The following is a 24,052-nucleotide window of genomic DNA, read 5'->3' as shown; positions in this document are numbered from 1 at the left end:
GCAGACAGATCGCTCAGGCTCGGGACTGGAGAACCTGAGGAGAATACTCTTCGGGGCTCGCTCTTGGCAAGGCGTGCGCCGGACTTTGAGCGGCCAGATTCTGGTTCCCCGGGCTGCTTTGGCCCAGGGCAGGGAAACCTGCGGGGACTGTGTACCGACGCCAGCTCCAAGTGGAATGTGCGCTGAGGGGCGGCGGGGCTCTGGCTCCCGGAACAGTTTTGGCCCGGGGCTGGGGAGCCCGTGGGGACTGCGTCTTTGACCCTGCTCCTAGCGGAGCGTGCACCGAGCACGGAGAGTTTGGAGCGACTGGGCTCGGGCTTCTGGGGCTGCCTTGGCCTGGGGCTCGGGAACCCGCGGGGGTCGCTCTGTGGAGCCTGCTCCTAGAAGAGCATGGCTGGGATTGGAGAGGTCGGGTTCTGGCTCCCGAAACTGCTTTAGCCCAGGGCTGGGGAACATGCGGGGACTGCGAGCTGACACCAGCTCCAGGTGGAACGTGCGCTGAGGGGCGGCGGCGCTCTGACTCCCGGAACAGTTTTGGCCCGGGGCTGGGGAGCCCGCGGGAACTGCGTCTTTGACCCTGCTCCTAGCGGAGCATGCACCGAGCTGGGAGAGTTTGGAGTGGCAAGGCTCGGTCTCCCGGGGCTGCTTTGGCCTGGGGCTTGGGAATCCGCGGCGGTTGCTCTGTGGAGCCTGCTCCTAGAAGAGCGTGGCTGGGATCGGAGAGGCCGGGTTCTGGTTCCCGAAGCTGCTTTGGCCCAGGGCTGGGGAACCTACAGGGTCTGCTTCTTGGTCCGGGTCCTGCTGGGTGCTGTGGGGAACTGGGGGGCAGAGTGGAACTGCCACCTGTGCCCAGAGCAGGCCAAGTGACCCGCCGGCGTGGTATCACGACACCCCAACTGCAGTTGGGGCCGAGGAGAGTAGCCGCCCACGCCTGGAACAGGACCAGCGATCCGACTGCGCGGTAGCCAAGTCACCCCATTTGGAGTGGGGGCTGTGAAGAGCCGCTGTCTGAGCCTGCAAGGTAAGCAGACCTGCGACCCACTGGCAGGACAGGCCCGGCAGCCTGCCAGTGTGGTGGACAAGTAGCATCGAGGCAGTCACGTAACACTGGTTGGAGTGGGAGTTGAGCAGAGCCGTTGCCCGTGTCCGGAAAAGGCCCAGCGACCCATTGGAGAGGCAGTTAGGTACCCCCACTGGGAGTGGGGGTTGAGCAGAACTGCCGCCCGAGCCCGCAAGGTAGGCAGATCTGCGACCCACCGGCGGAACAGGCTTAGAGGCTGACCAGCGTGATAGACACGTCACACCAATTGGAGTAGGGGCAGAGCAGAGCTGCCGCCCACATCCGGATCAGGTCCAACGACCCGAGGGCGTGGTAGTTACATCACCACAATTGGAGTGGGGGCAGAGTAGAGCCGCCACCCACGCCCATAGGGTGGGCAGACCTGCAACCAACCAGCGTGGTAGATAGATCACCCTAATTAGAGGAGGAGCACAGCCACTACCCCCCTGCAAGAGAGATCTCCCAACTATACAAGAGCAATATAAATAAATAGGGGGAAAATTTCAAAAACACAACAGTTTCACCAAGCAGAAAGAAACACGAGCAGTATGAAACGACAAGGAAAGAAAGGACCACAAGCAATGCAGGTCAACTCAACTCTAGAAGAGGTAATATCTGCAACAGATGGAATGTCTGATAAAGAGTTCAGGATATACATGCTTCAGATGATCTGGAGTCTCAAGGAAGACATGAGACAGCAAAACCAGACAATGAAAGATCACTTTGACAAGGAACTACATAAACAAATCCAGGAAGTAAAAGACCAATTTCACAGGGAGATAGAGGTAATAAAAAACAAACAAATAGAAATCCTAGAAATGCAGGAAGCAATAAACCAACTTAAAACCTCAATTGACAATACTACCAGCAGAGTAGATCACTTAGAAGATAGAACATCAGACAATGAAGACAAAGTATTTCAACTTGAAAAGAACATAGACAGCTCAGCAAGTCTGCTAAGAAACCATGAACAGAACATCCAAGAAATATGGGATAACATTAAAAGACCAAACTTAAGAGTCATTGGGATTCAGGAAGGCACAGAGCTTCAAACCAAAGGAATAAACAATCTATTCAATGAAATAATACGAGAAAACTTCCCAGACTTGAAGAATGAAACAGAATCCCAAATCCTAGAAGCCTACAGGACGCCGAAAGTGCAAAATCATAAGAGATCCACACCTAGACACATTATAATGAAGATGCCCAACATACAGAATAAGGAGAGAATTTTAAAAGCTACAAGAGAAAGAAAGCAGATTACATTTAGGGGTAAACCACTCAGGATAACAGCTGATCTCTCAACACAGACTCTGAAAGCTAGAAGATCCTGGAACAATATATTTCAAACACTGAAAGAAAATGGGTTCCAACCAAGAATCGTGTATCTGGCGAAATTAAGCTTCAGGATGGAAGATGAAATTAAAACCTTCCACGATAAACAAAAGTTAAAAGAATTCACAGCTAGAAAACCATCTCTTCAAAAAATCCTTGGCAAAACATTACAGGAAGAGGAAATCGAAAACAACATTGAAAACCAAAAGTGGGAGGTAGGACAGTAAAGGGGGGAAAGTAATCAAAGAGGAAAACAAATCAGGTTTAGTAACATTAATAAACAAATATGGCTGGAGGAACAAACCATATCTCAATAATAACCCTAAATGTTAATGGCTTAAACTCACCAATTAAGAGACACAGGCTAGTTGAATGGATCACAAAACAAGACCCAACAATATGTTGCCTACAGGAGACGCATTTGATAGGAAAAGATATACATAGACTGAAGGTGAAAGGCTGGGAAAAATCATTCCACTCATATGGACTGTGGAAACAAGCAGGAGTGTCCATACTCATATCAAACAAAATAGATTTCAAGCCAAAGTTAATCAAAAGGGATAAAGAAGGACACTGCATACTGCTCAAGGGAACCATACACCAACAAGACATAACAATCATAAATATATATGCCCCAAACAACGGTGCAGCTACGTTCACCAAGCAAACTCTTCTCAAGTTCAAGAGTCTAATAGACCACCATACAATAATCATGGGAGACTTCAACACACCTCTCTCACCACTGGACAGATCTTCCAAACAAAAGTTAAATAAGGAAACTATAGAACTCAATAACACAATTAACAACCTAGACTTAATTGACATATATAGAATATACCACCCAACATCAAGCAGTTACACTTTTTTCTCAGCAGCACATGGATCCTTCTCAAAAATAGATCATATATTATGTCACAGGGCAACTCTTAGACAATATAAAGGAGTAGAGATAATACCATGCATCTTATCTGATCATAATGGAATGAAACTGAAAATCAACGATAAAAGAAGGAAGGAAAAATCATGCATCACTTGGAGAATGAACAATAGGTTACTGAATGATCAATGGGTTATAGAAGACATTAAGGAGGAAATTAAAAACTTCTTAGAGTTAAATGAAAACACAGACACAACATATCGGAATCTATGGGACACATTGAAAGCAGTTCTAAGAGGAAAATTCATTGCTTGGAGCTCATTCCTTAAAAAAAGAAAAAACCAACAAATAAATGATCTCGTATTTCATCTCAAAATCCTAGAAAAAGAAGAGCAAAACAATAGCAAAAGAAGTAGAACGCAAGAAATAATTAAAATCAGAGCGGAAATTAATGAAATCGAAACGAAAGAAACAATTGAAAAAATTGACAAAACCAAAAGTTGGTTCTTTGAAAAAATAAATAAAATCGACAGACCCTTAGCCATGCTAACGAAGAGAAGAAGAGAGAGAACCCAAATTACTAGCATACAGGATGAAAAAGGCAATATCACAACAGACACTTCAGAAATACAGAAGATAATCAGAAATTATTTTGAATCCTTATACTCCAATAAAATAGAAGATAGTGAAGGCATAGATAAATTTCTTAAGTCATATGATCTGCCCAGATTGAGTCAGGAAGATATAGACAGCCTAAACAGACCAATAACAATAGAGGAAATAGAAGAAACCCTCAAAAGACTACCAACTAAGAAAAGCCAAGGACCGGATGGGTATACAGCAGAGTTTTACAAAACCTTTAAAGAGGAACTAACACCAATGCTTTTCAAGCTATTCCAGGAAATAGAAAAAGAGGGAGAACTTCCAAATACATTCTACGAGGCCAACATCACCCTGATGCCTAAACCAGACAGAGACACTTCAAAGAAAGAAAACTACAGACCAATATCTCTAATTAACCTAGATGCAAAAATCCTCAATAAAATTCTGGCGAATCGGATTCAAAATCATATCAAAAAAATTATACACCATGATCAAGTAGGATTCATCCCTGGGATGCAAGGATGGTTCAATATACAGAAATCAATAAATGTTATCCACCACATCAATAGACTTAAAAATAAGAACCATATGATCATCTCGATAGATGCGGAAAAAGCATTTGACAAAGTACAGCATCCCTTTATGTTCAGAACTCTAGAAAAATTAGGGATAACAGGATCATAACTCAACATTGTAAAAGCAATCTATGATAAGCCACAGGCCAGCATCATTCTGAATGGAGAAAAATTGAAGGCATTCCTTCTAAGATCTGGTACAAGACAGGGGTGCCCTCTCTCACCACTTCTGTTCAACATAGTCCTCGAAACACTGGCCAGAGCAATTAGACAGATGAAAGAAATTAAAGGCATAAAAATAGGAAAAGAAGAACTTAAATTATCACTATTTGCAGATGATATGATTCTATACCTAACAGACCCAAAAGGGTCTACAGAGAAACTATTAGAGCTAATAAATGAATTCAGCAAAGTGGCAGGATATAAAATCAACACACATAAATCAAATGCATTCTTGTATATCAGCGACAAATCCTCTGAAACGGAAATGAGGACAACTACTCCATTCACAATATCCCCCCCAAAAAAAAAAATACTTGGGAATTAACCTAACAAAAGAGGTGAAAGACCTATACAATGAAAACTACAGAACCCTAAAGAGAGCTATAGAAGAAGACCTCAGAAGATGGAAAAATATTCCTTGTTCATGGACAGGCAGAACTAACATCATCAAAATGGCGATATTACCAAAAGTTCTCTATAAGTTCAATGCTATCCCAATCAAAATCCCAACAGCATTTCTTGTAGAAATAGATAAAACAATCATGAAATTCATATGGAATAATAAAAGACCCAGAATAGCAAAAACAATGCTAAGCAGGAAGTGTGAATCAGGTGGTATAGCGATACCAGACTTCAAACTATACTACAGAGCAATAGTAACAAAAACAGCATGGTACTGGTACCAAAACAGGCGGGTGGACCAATGGTACAGAATAGAGGACACAGTAACCAATCCACAAAACTACAACTATCTTATATTTGATAAAGGGGCTAAAAGCATGCAATGGAGGAAGGATAGCATCTTCAACAAATGGTGCCTGGAAAACTGGAAATCCATTTGCATCAAAATGAAACTGAATCCCTTTCTCTCACCATGCACAAAAGTTAACTCAAAATGGATTAAGGAGCTCGATATTAAATCAGAGACACGGCGTCTGATAGAAGAAAAAGTTGGCTATGATCTACATACTGTGGGGTCGGGCTCCAAATTCCTCAATAGGACACCCATAGCGCAAGAGTTAACAGCTAGAATCAACAAATGGGACTTACTCAAACTAAAAAGTTTTTTTCTCAGCAAAAGAAACAATAAGAGAGATAAACAGGGAGCCTACATCCTTGGAACAAATCTTTACTCCACACACTTCAGATAGAGCCCTAATATCCAGAGTATACAAGGAACTCAAAAAATTAGATAATAAGATAACAAACAACCCAATCAACAAATGGGCCAAGGACCTGAACAGACACTTCTCAGAGGAGGACATACAATCAATTAACAAGTACATGAAAAAATGCTCACCATCGCTAGCAGTCAGAGAAATGCAAATCAAAACCACCCTAAGATACCATCTCACTCCAGTAAGATTGGCAGCCATTAGGAAGTCCAACAACAAGTGCTGGCGAGGATGCGGGGAAAAGGGTACACTTGTTCATTGTTGGTGGGACTGCAAATTGGTGCAGCCAATTTGGAAAGCAGTATGGAGATTTCTTGGAAAGCTGGGAATGGAACTACCATTTGACCCAGCTATTCCCCTTCTCGGTCTATTCCCTAAAGACCTAATAAGAGCATGCTACAGGGACACTGCTACATCGATGTTCATAACAGCACAATTCACGATAGCAAGATTGTGGAACCAACCTAGATGCCCTTCAATAGATGAATGGATAAAAAAATGTGGCATTTATACACAATGGTTTATTACTCTGCATTAAGAAATGACAAAATCATAGAATTTGGAGGGAAATGGATGGCATTAGAGCAGATCATGCTAAGCGAAGCTAGCCAATCCTTAAAAAACAAATGCCAAATGACTTCTTTGATATAAGGGGAGTAACCAAGGACAGGGTAGGGACGAAGAGCTTGAGAAGAAGATTAACATTAAACAGGGATGATAGGTGGGAGGGAAAGGGAGAGAGAAGGGAAATCGCATGGAATTGGAAGGTGAGCCTCAGGGTCATACACAATTACATATAAGAGGAAAGGAGGGGTAAGAGAAAAATAATACAAGTGAAGAAACGATTTACAGTAGAGGGGGTAGAGAGAGAAAAGGGGAGGGGAGGGGAGGGGAGGGGAAGGGGGATAGTAGAGAATAGGATAAACAGCAGAATACATCAGTCACTAGAATGGCAATATGTAAATCAATGGAAGTGTATCTGATGTGATACAGCAATCGGTATACGGGGTAAAAATGGGAGTTCATAACCCACTTGAATCAAATTGTGAAATATGATATATTAAGAACTTTGTAATGTTTTGAACGACCAAAATTAAATTTTAAAAAAAAGAATTGAATATATTCTGTAGTCTTATATAAATAAAATTAATTTTAAAAAATCTGGATTTACTACAAAAAATAACCTAACAAAAACAAAAAAAAGAAATATGAATTTTTAAGTATGAAAGGAATTTTTGCAGATTATAATATATTATGCTATTATTAATGTCAATACCTGAAAGTATTATAAACTCCCTTCTTTCTTTTTAATTGAATTTATTGTTTAATTAATACATAAAGCATAAAAATTACACGTATTAATGGGGTACCATGTGAAACTTCAATACATGTATTCATTGTCTAATGTTTAAATCAGATTATACATAATCTATCTCCTCATATCTTAATTATTTATTTATGATGAAAATGTTTGAAATTTTTTCTTTCAGCTTAAAATACACAGTACATTATCATTACCCATAGTTACTCTACTGTACAATAATACACCAGAACTTTTTGCACCTATCTAACTGTGACTTAGTACCCTTTGGTGAATCTTCCCCCAACTTTTCCACCTCCTAGTCTCCTTGAGCTCTGCTACTGTACTCTCAAGGTCTATGCAATCAACTTTTAGATTTCACACATGCATAAGATTCTGTGGTGCTTGTCTTCTTGCACTTGGTGCATTTCACTTAACATAATGATCTCCTTCCATCTAGGCTGTTACAAATGACAGGACTTCTTGCTTTGTGGCTAAATAAAATTATACTGTGCAAATATACTACATTTTCTTTATTTATAAGCTGATGGATACTTATTTTCATTTCTTGTTTATTGTAAATAGTGCTACAATAAACAGGGGAGCACAGACATCTCTTTGACATACTGATTTCAATTCCTTTGGATATACCCTGGAGGGGGACTACAGGATTACATGGTACTTCAAGTTTTTAATTTTTTTTTTAACTCAGGGGGCTCTTGGCCACTGAGCCACATCCCCAGCCCTATTATGTATTTTTTTAGAGACAGGGTCTCACTGGGTTGCTTAGCACCTTGCCGTTGCTGAGGCTGTCTTTGAACTCATAGTACTCCGGTCTCAGCCTCCTGAGCCACTGGGACTACAGGCATGCACAAATGCACCCAGCAAGTTTTTAAGTTTTTGAGGAACCTCCATGCTGTTTTCCATAAGAGGAGTACTAATTTATATCACCAGCAATGTGCAAAGGTATGAACTTCCTTTACAGCAAAGTGAGAAAGTTGAAAACAAATGTGTTCCTCAGGGGAAACTAAATTGTTACTGACTACTGGTTTTAAAATATTTTTTCATGGAAATTGATACTATAGAAACAAATAGAATGAAAGGTGGTCTTCAAAAATATTATGATACCTTATATATAGAGAGATTATATAAAGAGAGTATAATAGAAAAAGAGACAGAGATGGAGAGAAAGAGAGTTGCTTCTTGTAGCATCCCTCCACAGAATTTGAAAATTTGGGGGAGAAGTACCACTTAACAAGCAATACTTCCCAGATTTAAGAATTATGGTCCAAATATGAGTCTCTGTTGATCTTCTTTAATCCAGAAGTATACCTCAAAATGTTCTAAGAATAAACTTAAAACCTACCTACATGTTCATTCAAGTCAACATTTAAAAGGCTCATGATCAACTAATCATAGTTGCCATCTATGAACCAGAGAGTGAGTCTTCCCCAGACCCAATATCTGCTGTCACTTACTTGATCTTAAGACTTCAGAATTGAAAGTAACGAATTTCTGTAATTTAAGCCACTCAGTTATGGTAACTTGTTACAATAATTCAAATGATCTAAGACATAAGAAATTTTCAACTAAGAATTACACAGTTTTCAGGGAAAAACTTTTCTCAGAACTGGATTATTTGAAATTTGATGTTATTTCCCCACAAAAACCCTCTTAGGTTGTTTTGAATACCTGAGTTGACACATAAAAATCTAGGTAACATGTAAACATGCCTGTGCATATTAAACTATTTTCTAACCAACATCCATTCCAGATGGAAGTTCTTAGCAAATTAGGTATAGACAAAAAACTACTTTGATTTGTAAAGATCATCTTCAAAACCTACAACTAAGGTAATATTTAATGGTGAAAATTTATGCTTTCCCCTGAAAATCAGAAATGGTCTGCTCTCACCACTTCTGTTCAACACCATACTGAAAGTGTTAGTTGGTACAATTAAGTAAATACAATAAATGACATCAATATTGTAAGATATGAATTCTCTCAAAGATGTTTTATGGATTCAATGCAATCCCAAATCAATTCCTAGGAGGCATTTTCATATAAATTATCAGGCTAATTTTAAAATTCATACAGAAATGTAAAGAACCTAGGCTAGAAAAAACAAAGCTGTAAGACTAATACTACCTGATTTAAAAACTTATTATAAAGCTACATTAATCAAAATGATGCGGCAATAATATTAAATTTAAAAATAGATCAATGAAACAGAACAGAATCCAGAAATAGAGCCATATTACAGAGAACTGAGTTTCAACAAAACTTCAATACTGATTCAATGTATATAATGGTAAGAATTTTTAATAAATGATGCTTAAATAATTGTATATCCAAATACCCCAAAATTGGATTTTAATATTGCAACACCCCACAAATTGCACAAAGATCAACTCAAAATCAATCATGAAATTAAAACTATAAGCCCCTACAAGAAGTAGATGGGAAATTCTTGTGACTCAGGCTTAAGAAAAGATTTCTTAGATACAAGAACAAAAGCACAGTCCATAACAGGACAAACTCATAAACTAAACTCCATCAAAATTACAAACATCTATTCTCGGAAAAACATTGTTTTTTATTTTTATTTGTTTTTTTAGTTATACATCAAAGTAAAATGTATTTTGACATATTATACATACATGGAGTATAACTTCCCATTCTTGTGGTTGTACATGATGTGGAGTTACACTGGTTGTGTATTCATATATGAACAAAGGAAAGTTATGTCCGATGGTAAAGCATTGTTAAGAGAATGAAAAGACAAGTCACAGACAAGGAAAACAAATGTTCCAAAATTGTTGAAGGACTTGCATCCAGAATATATAAAGAATGCTCAAATATGGATAATCAGAAAATGCACCTTGTCATTGGCATATGACTAGTGACATACATGTATATATTTAGTTTCAATTATATAAAAATATTAGCTTCACAAAAGGTGATCTTGCCATTTGCAACAACTTGTTAAACTTGGAGGACATTATGATAGGTGAAATAAACCACATACAGAAAGTAAAATACTGCCTGGTCTCTCTTATATATGGCATCCAAACGGATGAAATACATAAAAGGACAGTAGAACAGTGGCTATCAGAGGCAATCGGGGTGTAGCAATGGGGATATATAAGACAAACAGTACGTATTGCAGTTATGAAGGATGAATAAGTTCATAGATCCATATACAGCATGAGGGCTAGAAAATAACATTTTATCATATAATGGAAATTTTTCTTTTTTTAATTTTTTTTTAGTTACGATGCAATACCAAGACATACCTAGACATAATCACAAAAGCATGGAATCCAACCTGCTAGGATTCATCCTCAGCGCTTTCCCCTCAATCCTCTCCCTTCCTCCACTCCACTGATCCTTCTTAAATTGATTTACAGTTTGCTTTTTTTTTCAATTAGTGTCCTGTGGATACACCTGATACTGGAAACCATTTCCAAGAGAATAGATTTTAGGTATTGTGGTCAAACACACAAAAAAGTAACTGTTCGATGATGGATATGTTCCTTTGCTTGACAGTAGTTGTCATTTAACTCTGTATGAGTACTTAAAAACATGTTGCACACCTTAAATATATACAAGGGGGAAAAGACAACACGTGGCCTAATTTAAAATGGCAAAAGGTTTTATCAGATGTTCAATGAAAGATAAACACATAGCAAATAAATAAAAATAAAAACATGTTCAATATCAGTAGTCATTAGGGAAATACAAATTAAAATCACAATGAGAAACCAGTATACACATTCTAGAATGACTAAAATTAAAAGGACTGACCACACAAGTGTTGGTGACAATATTTAAAAAATTGGAACTCTCATATGCTGCTGCTGGAAATTTCAAATGTTACAACTTTGGAAAACAGTTTGGAAGTTTCTTAAAAAATTAAGCATGCATCCACCATTTGATATAATTTTTTCACTCCTAGCTATTTATACAAGGCAAAGAAAAAAAGACTTCATACAAAAATTTGTACACAAAAGTTGCTAGCACTTTTATTTATAATAACTAAAAGCTAGAGACAATTCAAATACATCGGATCCCTTGACTAAGGCTGATTGTCTATGTCCAACAAGAGAATAGCACAGCCTAGCTGTGAGTTTCAAACCAACTGAAATACCTCTAAGGCCTCTCTGTGATTGGTTATCTAGGGCTGTTTTTCCCCACTTCCAATTTACTGTGACGCGTTTGAAAGCAAGCAAAAGATACTATATTTTAACTTATATAGGAAAAACAAAATTTTAAAGAAAGGAAATTAAGACATGCCCCAAGGGAAGAAAATAATAAGAATAAGCACAGAGGTGTCTCTTGACACTCTTCTCCTTTGAGAACCATTAAATGTATCCTAAAGGATCAGGAGAAACAAGCTAACTTACTGCCTGACAAGCTCTGCTTATTAACCCTCCACCCTTTGGTCAACAAAATCAAGGATACATATCACAGTCACCACCTTGTCTCTCCTCCTGGTTATGCCTAAAAAGACCATCATTGCTCTCAAAGAAAACTTCTAAGAGGCTTCAGTTTGGGATTCCCTCTGCTGATACAGGTAACAAAATGATGTCGCATTTAGAAGAGTAAAAAAATAATCATATAGTTGCAGAATCTAGTATTCTTAACCCACAGTTCTCTGAATGTACTGTGGTTATACACATACAACCAATATTTCTTAAACTCTTTTTTCTCTTCTTCTTCTTTTTTTTTTTTTTTTTTTTTGTCATTACTAGGGATTAAACCCGGGGGGTGTTCTACATCTGGGCTACATCCCAGCCCCTTTTTAATATTTTTGAGATAGGGTGTCACTAAGTTGCCCAGGCTGATCTTGAATGTACCATCCTTCTGCCTCAGCCCTTCTTACAGTTGTGCACCAGTGAGCCTAGCTTCTTAAACCCTTACTGGTCAGGCACTGCTCAAGATACTTTCCCACATATTTTGTCTTTCAGAATCTTTATGCTAGAAAGGTAGCAGAATACAACAGTTACTAATAGGGCATTATGTAAAATTGTGGATGTGTAACTGACGTGATTCTGCAATCTGCATTTGGGGTAAAAATTGGGAGTTCATAACCCACTTCAATCTAATGTATGAAATATGATATGTCAAGAGCTTTGTAATGTTGTGAACAACCAATAAAAAAAATTTAAAAAAAGAAAAAAAAGAATCTTTATGCTAGCCCTTTTTAAAAGGCATAATTATGCCCTCTTTTATTGGTACATTGCAATAGTGCATAATATTGGGATTCATCATGCCATATTTCACACACATAATAATTTGATTAGGCTTGTTCCCCAATGCCTTCCCTTTCCTTCTCCTCCTTCCCCCCACTCTAGTGATTGTCCTTCTCTTCATATTATTATATTATTATCTTAATTGGTGCATTATAATCACAAATGTAAGCAGATTCATTGTGACATATGGACATAATTACACCTATTTTATACCTAAATATACTAAACATTAGCTTCTTGTGATTGGTAAAGAAAGCTCTTGTCTCTAAATTCAGGCTTTTTTGTTAAACACAGCTTCCCATTATTGTCCCAATCTAGACAAAGTTCCTTCCTTTTTGTAGGTATTTTCTAGAAATCAGCTGCCCAAAGTCACAGACGTGGTCGTCCCCTCACTGAATCTGCAAACTAGCTAGTGGAGGAAACTGCATTGTCATGAGTCTTCTCTGGACTGACTGTAGATGGGGGATCCACAAAGTCAGGTACCAAGACTTTTACTGTACTGAAACTTGGGAGAAATTTAGTATATCCAGGATGTGCCCTCCTCACACACCATGTATGACACAGCTGCCTCACTCAGCATAGTCTATTTCAACTTTTCTGGGATTGACTAATTTAGCAAGTAGACAATCCTTTCCCCTTTAAAAAAAAGACAATGGTGACTGGTGGCTGTTAGTCTACAATCCAGGCCACCTGGATTAAATGCAACATTGTATACATGTTCACAGTGTAGCAGATGCACAGTGAATTGGCTAGACATGTTTTGGGTTTGGTTTCGTTTGGTTTTTCTGCAGTGCTGGGCATGGAACCCAGGACATCACACATACTAGGCAAGTGCTCTACCACTGAGAAACACCTGCAGCATGGACTTTTGTTTTATATGGTTTGGTTTTTTGTTTCTTGTTTTTTGGTTTTTGGTTTTTTGACAGTTCCTGTTCTGACTCGTGGCAGGTAAACATCATAGTTTCTTCTTCACAGAGAGAATAGGTAATAAAAGGTGAGGAGCAATGCCATCTGGCTGAATATGCCATGTTGAGCATAAAATGGTGTTGGCCCACCCAGAATGGTTTTCAGCTCTTTCCTGTTCTCTAAACAGTTGTGTGAGATTTTCTGACAAGGAATTACTCTGAGAGAAAGGGGTTTTATTCAAAGGTCTAACATAACTGTTTTCTCAGTTTGTAAAGAGTAATCTACTGCTACTTGGAACATAAAATGTAGAGGAACAAAAAAAGGAAGGGGGATCTCTGCTAGGATGCTACTGCAGGAATTAGAGGGAAAGAGTGATAATCTGAATTTAGGACATGACAGTAGGAAACAAAAAGAGAAGTGTAGGAGTCATATTTTGGTCATAGAAGCAGCAAGACCTGCCAGTGAATTGGATAATTAAAAGAAACCTTATAATAGGCTCCACTGGTACTGGGAATGCATCTCAGTGGTAGAGCATTTGCCAAGAATGTATAAGGCCCTGGGCTCAATCCCCAGTACTGCAAAAAAAAATTTTTTAAAGGATAATTTAAAAAATATTTTTATTTGAAAATATAATTTTTATTAAATTTTTATTTAAAAATATAAAATAAATAATATTTATACCATTAGAGCTCTTTATTTGAGGAGTTTGTTTTCCATTGGAATGACAGTTGGAAAACCAGAAGGAAGAAGTTCTTGAACATTAACAAAATCATTTGGTACAGAAAAAAATTTGAAATAATGAGCAAAGTTATTATTTCAAAATATAAACTTTTAGAGACATCCTGGAAAATGCCTTAATTTAAAATGTCTAATTGTAATTAGTAACTTTTGATTTACAAAGAACTGAGCAGTGACTTTTTCCCTTCGGTGTTACTAAAGCTATAGATCTTAAAAAAAGGATTTTTTTAAATTTATGTAACTTAAAATCCATAAGTCACCTACATCTTTTATAGTAAATGTTCCCATGAATCACTCCTTCCATTAATTGGCAGTTAATAGATTCTCATAGCTCCAACATTCATTAATATCCCCATTCAAAAATGTAGCATTATCTTATACAGTTGCTTCAAATATGGACATATTCTTAAATTTTTCATGCTAAAACAGAAAAGCCCACAGCAAAATACATTAGATATTTTTATGTATGGTTTAAATTCATCATCAAAGGAAATGAATGTTTAGAACCTAGTCTCAGTTCCTAATCACATGTCCTTAAAATCAGAACTGAAAGAGGACATAAAAAATGTAAGTCTGTGGTACAAGGCCCAGGACCTATTCCTCTCACAGTTCAGGCATTAAAAGGACTGAAGTAATATAAATTAAGACATGAACCAGCAGCATCTTAGAAAATTTTATTGGACACATGAGTCCAACTCTCATAGAAGTCAGATAAAATCTAGAACTATATCTGTGTAGGAGAGGAACAATTTTTTAAACATTATACAAGATCCAAAATATTAATCATTTTGCTAGTCCCCTTCCAAAAAAAATACACTATAATCAACAGTCTCTCTCATCACTATGTGCCATTTATTCAGGAAAGCCTTACTGTTTTTCAACATTCAAAATAGATTATTGTTAGACTTCTTGGATAACTATGCTATCTTTCAAGATACTTTATGATTGATTAATTGATGCTATATTCCAGACAACCAAAAATTATATATTTTCATGTTTCTACTGCATGTCTTATTTATAAAATATTATAATAATAAAGATCAAGAACTGAGTACAGGATTATGTAACAAAGGTTGTTGGGTTTTTTAACTAGAAAATATAAAGCAAGCCACTATGAGAAGTATAATTACCCAGAGTCATTCTTTCTTGTGCTCCCAAGCAGTAGTGGGGAGAAGGATAAAAAAAAAAAAATGAACATTTTTTTTCTTCAAGTTGCCTGCTAAACTTTAACATTAGATCAATAATGACAGGTTCCACAGTCGGTATAAATGGAATGAGAACCACTCAGACATTCCCAACACACAAAATCAAAAATCTGTTTCAACAAATTAAGACTGATTCGATCTCCTGGCTGCACCTACCCTCAAGAGCTGAAGAACTGTTTTAACCTAAGTGAGAGGCAGCTACTTCCTAAAATCAACTTGAAACTTTACTCCTGAAATTGGTCAGGTACATTACCAATAGCATGAATCAACAAGCTACTTAACTATCTCCATAAAAAAGGAGGGGGGATTCCAAATTGTCCCAAGGATCCCCTCTTCTACCACTATACAATATGAATCAGCTTCGCCCCCAAATAGATGTATCTCTCTGGGAATTGAGGGAGTACAGTTATTCATTAATTTTATGAACATTTATTGGGAATTTTCTAGGTGCAAACATTTAGTTAATTCCCAATCATTCTAGTAGAGTAACTTCCCAAGTAAATTGACATTAAACCTATGGCAAAGTGCTATTTGATTCTTACTGCTCAGGAAGATGCTCCTGAGTGAGCCAACTCAAAGAACTCTTTCTTGGTAGAAGCATATGAGAAAAGCAGCAGGTACAACAAGGAAATACCTGGTTTAAATCACAGGGTTGATCACAGGGCTTATCAAGATGAATTTCCCAGAGTAACTGTAAATTACATCCTGCATTCAAGTGTTCTCCTAAACCATGCCTTGGGACAATTTTCTTTATCACTCCTGAAATAGTCTGTCTTGGGAATGAATGAATGGAACAGATTTTATATAACCATCTACTCTAAAAAAAAGAAAAAGTACTTCCAAGAAGAGAGGTACCCAGCAGGACATCACCAGAAGAAAGAAAAAGAATATATACTTGGTTTATAAATTATACAGAAAAACAAGGAAGTAACCAACATAAGGAAAGAAGAGTCTTGTCTAGCATGTGTGAGGTACTGAATTCAATCCTTAGTACCACATAAAAATAAATAAATAAAGGCTGGGGATATAGCTCAGTTGGTAGAGTGCTCGCCTTGCATGTTCAAGGCCCTGGGTTCAATCCCTACCACCACCACAAAAAAAAAAAAATTGAACTAAATAAATAAAATAAAGCTATTGTGCCCATCTACAGCTTAAAAAATATATTTTTAAAAAAACTAGAGCATAGAGGCTGAGATAATGATTGACATGAAGCATGAAGGGAGAATCCATGTGTAAGTGATATGCTATTTTTTGACCTCAGTGGTAGTTACAATGGTGTTTTGTTTATAATAATTCATTAAACTATATTTTTATTTACTGCATATGTTCCATACATTTCCTAACAAAGAAATTTCTGTGTCTATACACTGATACTCATTGACTTCTAGTGTCTTTCACAGATCAACATCTATAATCAAACAGGACATCATTTCAGGAATAGAGGAAAAATCTACCTACTGCTGTATAAATGTTAATTGCAATTATGAAGATGACTTAAAAACATATTTGGGGTGGCTGGGGATACAGCTCAGTAGGTAGAGTCTTGCCTTGCATGCACAAGGCCCAGGGTTCGATCCCCAGCACACACACACAAAAAAAAAATCTGGGTTTTAATTTGTCTTTGCACTATTGTTTGGTAATTGTGTGTGATTTTACAGCTCACAGACACATGAAAACCTTCAGCTTCCCCAGTAACTCCAGCACCATCACTGGCTTCATTCTCTTGGGCTTCCCTGGACCCAGGGAGAAGCAGATCTTCCTCTTCGTGCTCTTCTCCACTGTCTACCTCCTGACCCTCATGGGTAATGGTTCCATCATCTGTGCTGTGCGCTGGGATCAGAGACTCCACACCCCTATGTATATCCTGCTGGCCAACTTCTCCTTCCTAGAGATCTGGTATGTCACCTCTACAGTCCCCAACATGTTGGCCAACTTCCTGTCTGACACCAAGGTCATCTCCTTCACTGGGTGCTTCCTGCAGTTCTATTTCTTCTTCTCCTTGGGTTCTACAGAATGCTTCTTTCTAGCAGTTATGGCATCTGATCGGTACCTTGCTATCTGCAGGCCCCTACACTATCCAACCATTATGACGAGACATCTTTGCACCAATCTTGTGGTCAGCTGCTGGATTCTTGGTTTTCTCTGGTTCTTGATTCCCATCATCATCATTTCCCAAATGTCCTTCTGTGGATCCAGGACTATTGACCACTTCCTCTGTGATCCAGGTCCTCTTCTAGCACTCACTTGCAAAAGAGCTCTTTTAATAGAACTTCTCTTCTCCTCCTTAAGTCCTCTGCCTCTTGTAATCCCCTTTCTCTTCATCATGGGGTCTTATATTCTTGTCCTCAGAGCTGTATTGAAGGTCCCATCAGCAGCTGGAAAAAGAAAGGCCTTCTCCACCTGTGGGTCTCACCTGGCTGTGGTCTCACTCTTCTATGGCTCAGTACTGGTCATGTACGGAAGCCCAACATCTGAGCATGAAGCTGGGATGCAGAAGATTGTGACTCTGTTTTATTCTGTTCTGACCCCACTCCTTAACCCTGTGATATATAGTCTTAGGAACAAAGATATGAAAAAAGCTCTGCAGAAATTTCTAGTAACATAAAAAGTATTAATGAAAAACACCCCTGAGCAATAAACTTGTATTTAACTTTTACAGATTTTTTTAAAACTTTGTATTTATTCAGATGCATCTTAATATTGACCCAAACCTGTAACCCCTATGGCATGGTTCCATAAATCTTGACCATTTATTCTGTTGCTTAGCTGCCTTAATTTTTTTTTTACCAAATGCTAGACTTTGTATTTTAAACATTACTAAGGCAATGAATGTAGTAATTCCAATCCTTATAACAAATAGAGTAGAAGCACATTGTTTGGATCCCATTTAAGGATTCTTCTTAGGTGTTCGTAAAATGAACTAGTTGAGGTCTTATGCCTAAATTATTCCCCTTACTCTAGGAACATAGCTTTTCTGGGTTTCAGCTACAAGCCTGGACTGTTTATGCAGCTGCAAACTTAACAGGTTTTGACCACAATTTCTGTACTCCTTGAACTCTCTGACTCCCAAAACTGCTTGGCTGTTTAGACTCTCACCTCTAGCTTCTACCAAATTTCTTGAAATCTCATTTTGTATATAAACAACATAGAAATCCAAAAAGCCCTTGAAGGAAGATTATATCATGTTTTCGGCCTTACTTCTCTTCAATTCTCTCTAGGATTTCTATCTCAAGCCCCAACTACTTTGACAGCTACACATTCCAAATTCAATTCTCTGGATCTTTTGGTTTTAGAGAAACTATTGCTCTCTCCCCAACCTTTATTTCTCTCCCATAACCTGCCAAGATGTCAATCAATCTGCTGACCACATGACATCACAAAGCAGGACTCCTCTGCTTTGAAACCTTACCCCTGCCTTTGATGTAGCCACTTAAATAAACCACCAGAGCCATTTTGTCTTTGTCTAGTTCAAGAACACATGTGGACTAGATCTATCAGGGGCTTCACTTTTGTAAATATATTTCTGAGTGTTTATGTTTTATTATTTATTAATTATTTGAGATATTAAGACTTAAGGTGGCTTAATTATTTGTAATTTAAGATTTAGAGTGGCTCTTTAAGGTGGCTCAAATTCCTCTGGGCAGAAGAACCCTCCAATGAGACTCTGGCTGTCTTCCCCTCGAAAGAACTGTCACATATCCTCAAGAGGAAACGTGGCAAATGTGGAACTCACCCACTTGTTTTTCTATTTGCCTTGGAATTCTAGACCCTGAAGTCTTGATTATATATTTTGACCAGATTTTACAGTTATTTTTGATGGCAACTACTTTTGGTTTAATACATGCTGCTCAGTCATGAATATAACCAGAAAGTCTTTTATATCTAAATTCCACAATTCTTACTTCTTCACTCACTCTCAAATGCACTTACTTGTAGTAAGTGCAAAAACCACAAATCAGAGATAGATGGACAGATATAGGTGGCCTAACCCTGACTGGGCTATGGACCTGCTTTCAGTTTCATTGTAACCAGCTCCAAATCCCTGAGGACTCCTCCCCTGCAAGCAAAAGGGGAAAGGTTGCTCACCATAACTTGGGAGGTAAAACCAGGACCACAGAAGCATATCTAGGCCATTTGTTTTAATGAGAGGCACCTGACAATAATGGAACAGTACAAACATTTACTTGGGATTTATACCGGAAATTTGAACAGGTTCTCCCTAAACTTCCTCCTAGACCTCAAGTGAAATGCCTTCACCTTTTAATACCTATTCTTCAGTTGAAGAAAATGAAAATTGGGAATCAGGAATTGATTTTCCAAGGATAATAATTTTAATTATAAAAAAATTAAAATTACCTTTCTAGCACTGTTTTTTATTAGTTCTTTTCACGTATTTATATGTTTTCCTATTATGTGCCAGATACCCTTCCTGGTAATAGTGGTATAATAACTTGAATGAATGGAAAAAAAATTGACACATAAATAAAAAGACTGCTGGTGTGTCACCTGGCCACCACTCTTTTCAGTAGCCTTAGTTGCTTTACCTTAGTAACTAACCTTATATTTCTATCGTTAGTACTTCTCACTCATTTGCCGGTCATATCACAATAATTTTGCTTTCTTAATGCTCATAAAGAACAACATTTGAATAAGAAAATGAACAAAAAATATATAAACAGTATCAAAAAAGATTCTTAAACATATGGACTGAGCACTCATTAAAAAGATAAAGGCAAAAAAGCTTATAATGTTGTCTTATTTCAAACTATCAGACTGACAAAGATCAAAAAGTTTTATAATGCACTGTATGGTTGATTGTACTGAAATGAGTTCTCTCACACTTAGCAGGAGAAGTATAAGTTTTACAAACTCTATGATTGACTAGGTAACTTTAACCCAACAATTCAATTTCTTGGATATTTAGCCTGTTGATATTCTCATCCATGTGAGAAATGACAAAAAACAAGAATATTTGTTGTAGCACTGTTGTAAAAGTAAATTGCTGACAAAGCTTCAGTTCCATTAAAAGAGGACTAGTTAAATAAGTTATGATCAGTCATACAATGGAATACCATATCTTCAATTTTATAAAATATGAAACAGTTCCATTTGTAATATCTTCAAGATATATTAAGTGAAAAAAAGCAAAGGAAGCAGTAATATATTGCAGCTACCTGTCAACTAAACATGTTTGATATCCAAGGAGATGCAGACCAAAAGAATTGATAACTTGAATTACTTTAGGCAAGGAGAATTTGGTATTTAAAGAACAAGGGAGACAAAAGCATTATGCATATTTGACTCAATTCTGATTAAGGTTCTGATGATGTTCTTTAAGGAAATAGAAAAAGCAGTCATGAAATTCATTTGGAAAAATAAGAGGTCCAGAATAGCCAAAGCAATCCTTGGCAAAAAAAAAAAAAAAAAAAGTTAAGCAAGAGGCATCACAATATCAGATCTTAAATTATAGCACAGAGCTATAGTGAAAAAAACAGCATGGTATTGGCACCAAAACAGACATGAAGACTAATGGAACAGAAGGCACAAAAACAAACCCACATAAATACAATTATCTCATACTAGATCAAGGAACCAAAAATATACATTGGAGAAAAGATAGCCTGTTCAACAAATGCTTCTGGGAAAACTGAAAATCCATATGTAATAAAATAAAATTAGGCCCACATCTCTCACCGTGCACAAAACTCAATTCTAAGTGAATCAAGTACCTAGGCATTAGACCAGAGACCCTGCACCTACTGGGAGAAAAACTAGGCCCAAAACTCCATCATGTTGACTTAGGAACCAAATTCCTCAACAAGACTCCTAAAGCACAATAAGTAAAATCAAGAATCAATAGATGGGATGGATTCAAACTAAAAATCTTCTTCACAGCAAAGGAAACAATCAAGAAAGTAAAGATAAAGCCTACAGAATGGGAGAAAATCTTTGCTACTTGCACCTCAGATATAGCACTAATCTCCAGGATATATAAAGAACACAAAAAAAACTTAACACCAAAAAAATAAAATAAACCAATCAATAAATGGGCAAAGGAACTAAACAGACACTTCACAGAAGAAGAAATACAAATAGACAACAAATATATAAAACAGTGTTCAACATCACTAGCTATTAGAGAAATGCTACATTAAAACTACACTGAGATTCCATCTCACTCTAGAGAGAATGGCAAATATCAATAATATGAGTAACAATAAATGTTGACAAGGATGTGGGGGAAAAGGTACACTCATACTTTGCTAGTGGGACTGCGAACTGGAAAACAGTATGGAAATTCCTCAGAAAATTGGAATGGAACCATCATTTGATCCAGTTATCCCACTTTTCTGCTTATACCCAAAGAACTTAAAAAGAGCATAATATAGTGACTCAGACACATCAATGTCCATAGCACCTCAATTCACAATAGCTAAGCTATAGAACCAACCTAGGTGCCCTTCAATAGATGAATGGATAAAGAAAATGTGGTACATATAACCATGGAATATTACTCAGCCTTAAAGAAGAATGAAATTATGGCATTTTCCAGTAAATGGATAGAACTGAAGACTATCATGCTAAGTAAAATAAGCCAATCCCAAAAAAACAAAGGCTGAATGTTCTCTCTGATATATAGATGCTGACTCACAATAGGCAGGGGGGAGGGAAGAGTGAAAGTTCTACAGATTGGACAGGGAGGATGGGGGGAAGGAAGGAGGGATGGGAATGGGAAAGACAGTAGAATGAATAGATCATAAATTTTCTATGTTCATATATGAATACACAACCAGTGTAACTTCACATCATGTACAACCACAAGAATGGGAAGTTGTACTCCATGTATGTATGATATATCAAAATACAATCTATTGCCATGTATAGCTAAAAAGAACAACAACAAAAAAAAGGAGGAGCTCTGCTTCTCTGTTACTATGTCCTCAGATGCTTTCCTGAGTCAAGCCCTTCTGCCATGATATTCAACCTGACCTTGGCCCCAGAGTTATGAAGTCAGCCCTTCATGAACTAAACATTTGAAATCATGAGCTAAAATAAACTTTCCTGCTCTATGTTGTTCTTGTCTTTTGGTCACAGCAATGCATAAGCTAACTAAAACAGAAATTGGTACCAAGAAGTAGGGTCATTGCTATGACTAACCTGATCATGGTCTGAAGCCTTTAGAGCTGTTTTACTGGAGATGAACAAGAGACCTCTTGAAATGTTTAGAGACACAAACTGAAAAATTTACAAGGCCATAAGCAGAGTTTAATGGGAGATTCTGGTGGGAGCTCAGCAGACCAGAATGCCAATAGGACTGCAGAAGTTTCAGAGGAGAAAAATTCTATTGGAAACTGAACTAGAGGCTATTCATGTTATGTTCTGACAAAGAAGTTGTCTACATTTTGCCCATGTCCTTAGACTTTCTGTGAGGTGGAATTTAAAGGTAATGGACTAATTATCTAATGGAGGAAATTTGAAGGCAGCACAATATTCAGGGGGTGTCATGGGTATTGCTAGCAGCTTTTAGCCAAGTTAATTTTGAAAATAGGGAGTAGAAAAACAGAGTAAAAAGATTTGAAATTTAGCCAGAAAATTGCAAGAAAAAATGGAGCTAAGGAAATTGTGACTGTTAAAGAGATTATAGCCACTAAAGAAATGCTAAGTACTTTACCCAGAAACAATAGGAAAGACAGTTTGAGAGCACCTCAGCAATTGGCAAGATCATACCCATCTCAGTTTCAAGATGTAAAAGTAAAAATTCCTTTGAGAAGAAAACAGTGGGGCACAGTGTTTGCACAGAAGGGTGCCTAGGAAGTTGTTTCACCATGCTCAGCCACCCAGGCTGCTGCAGCATTAGTTCCTGGAGGCTTGGCTACTTCTCAAAAATGTTGGGAGTCTTTGGTATCAACCCTGTGATGCTGTTCTATAGGATTGCAGGATGCTGGAGTGAGGTGATCACTGAGGCTTCCACCAAGATTTCAAAGGAATGTCTGGGAGGCCAAGCAAAATGCCACAGGGTCAGAGTCTCTGTGGGCTACCCCTGAGAGTGTGATGCATGAAGATGTGTGGAGGAAGCTGAAGCTGCAGTAAAGACCCACGAGTTAAAGAGATGCCAATAATTGAGGTATCAGCCAAGGAAAGCTGCAGGAATTGAGCAGAAACAAGCTATGTGGGCTGCAACCAGCAAGACCATCCAGGAGGAGCTACAAAAGCCCTTTGGAGAGAACATCAGGATGCCATATCCCAGATGCTGAAAGTGGAGTTACAGAACTTGTTTGCCAAGCAGGATTTCAGTCTTGCTTTGGTCTCATCCATTCTTTCTGTTTCTACTTCTCCCTTGTGGAACGGAAGTGTTTATTCTGTGCTATTATATATTGAATATATATAAACTTGCTTTTGGCTCATGCTGAGCATTTGCCTTGAGTCTCAGGAGACTTCGCACTTTAAAAAATCCAAATGATGGGGAGGGCAGTCTTCTAATTTAATGGTGCTGAATATCTACATGATCAATAATGAAGCTGGAGTGTAACCTAAAGTTACATATAAAAATTAGCTCATGACTCATAAGACTTAAACATAAGACTAACAGAATTCTGAGAAGAAAGCATAGGCGGAAAGTTTTATGATATTGATTTTGGCAATGATTTCTTGGATATGACACAAAAGGCCTGGGAACCAAAGAAAAAAATAGGTAAATTGGATATCAGGATTAAGAACTTTTATATACCAAATAACACTATAAACTGCCGCAGTCTGGCTGGGCACAAAATAACCGAGCCGCCACACAGCCTTGTAGATTC

General features: G+C 37.8%; 1 protein-coding gene across 1 annotated transcript; it reads left to right on the top strand.

Moving 5' to 3' along the window:
• Positions 1-16,908: 16,908 nt before the first annotated feature.
• On the top strand, positions 16,909-17,856 carry LOC308646811 (olfactory receptor 11G2-like; the record flags this gene model as incomplete). The annotated part of the gene is made up of 1 exon (XM_081290215.1): positions 16,909-17,856. Exon 1 carries the CDS (start codon positions 16,921-16,923, stop codon positions 17,854-17,856), a length of 936 nt encoding a protein of 311 aa, XP_081146341.1. The 5' UTR covers positions 16,909-16,920.
• Positions 17,857-24,052: the final 6,196 nt, after the last annotated feature.

This window comes from Spermophilus citellus, assembly GCF_964194105.1.
Source record: "Spermophilus citellus genome assembly, chromosome: 4".
In the NCBI taxonomy this organism is placed as follows: Eukaryota; Metazoa; Chordata; class Mammalia; order Rodentia; family Sciuridae; genus Spermophilus; species Spermophilus citellus.
The sequence above is the reverse complement of the archived record's forward strand: the minus strand, read 5'-3'. Positions and strand labels throughout refer to the sequence as shown.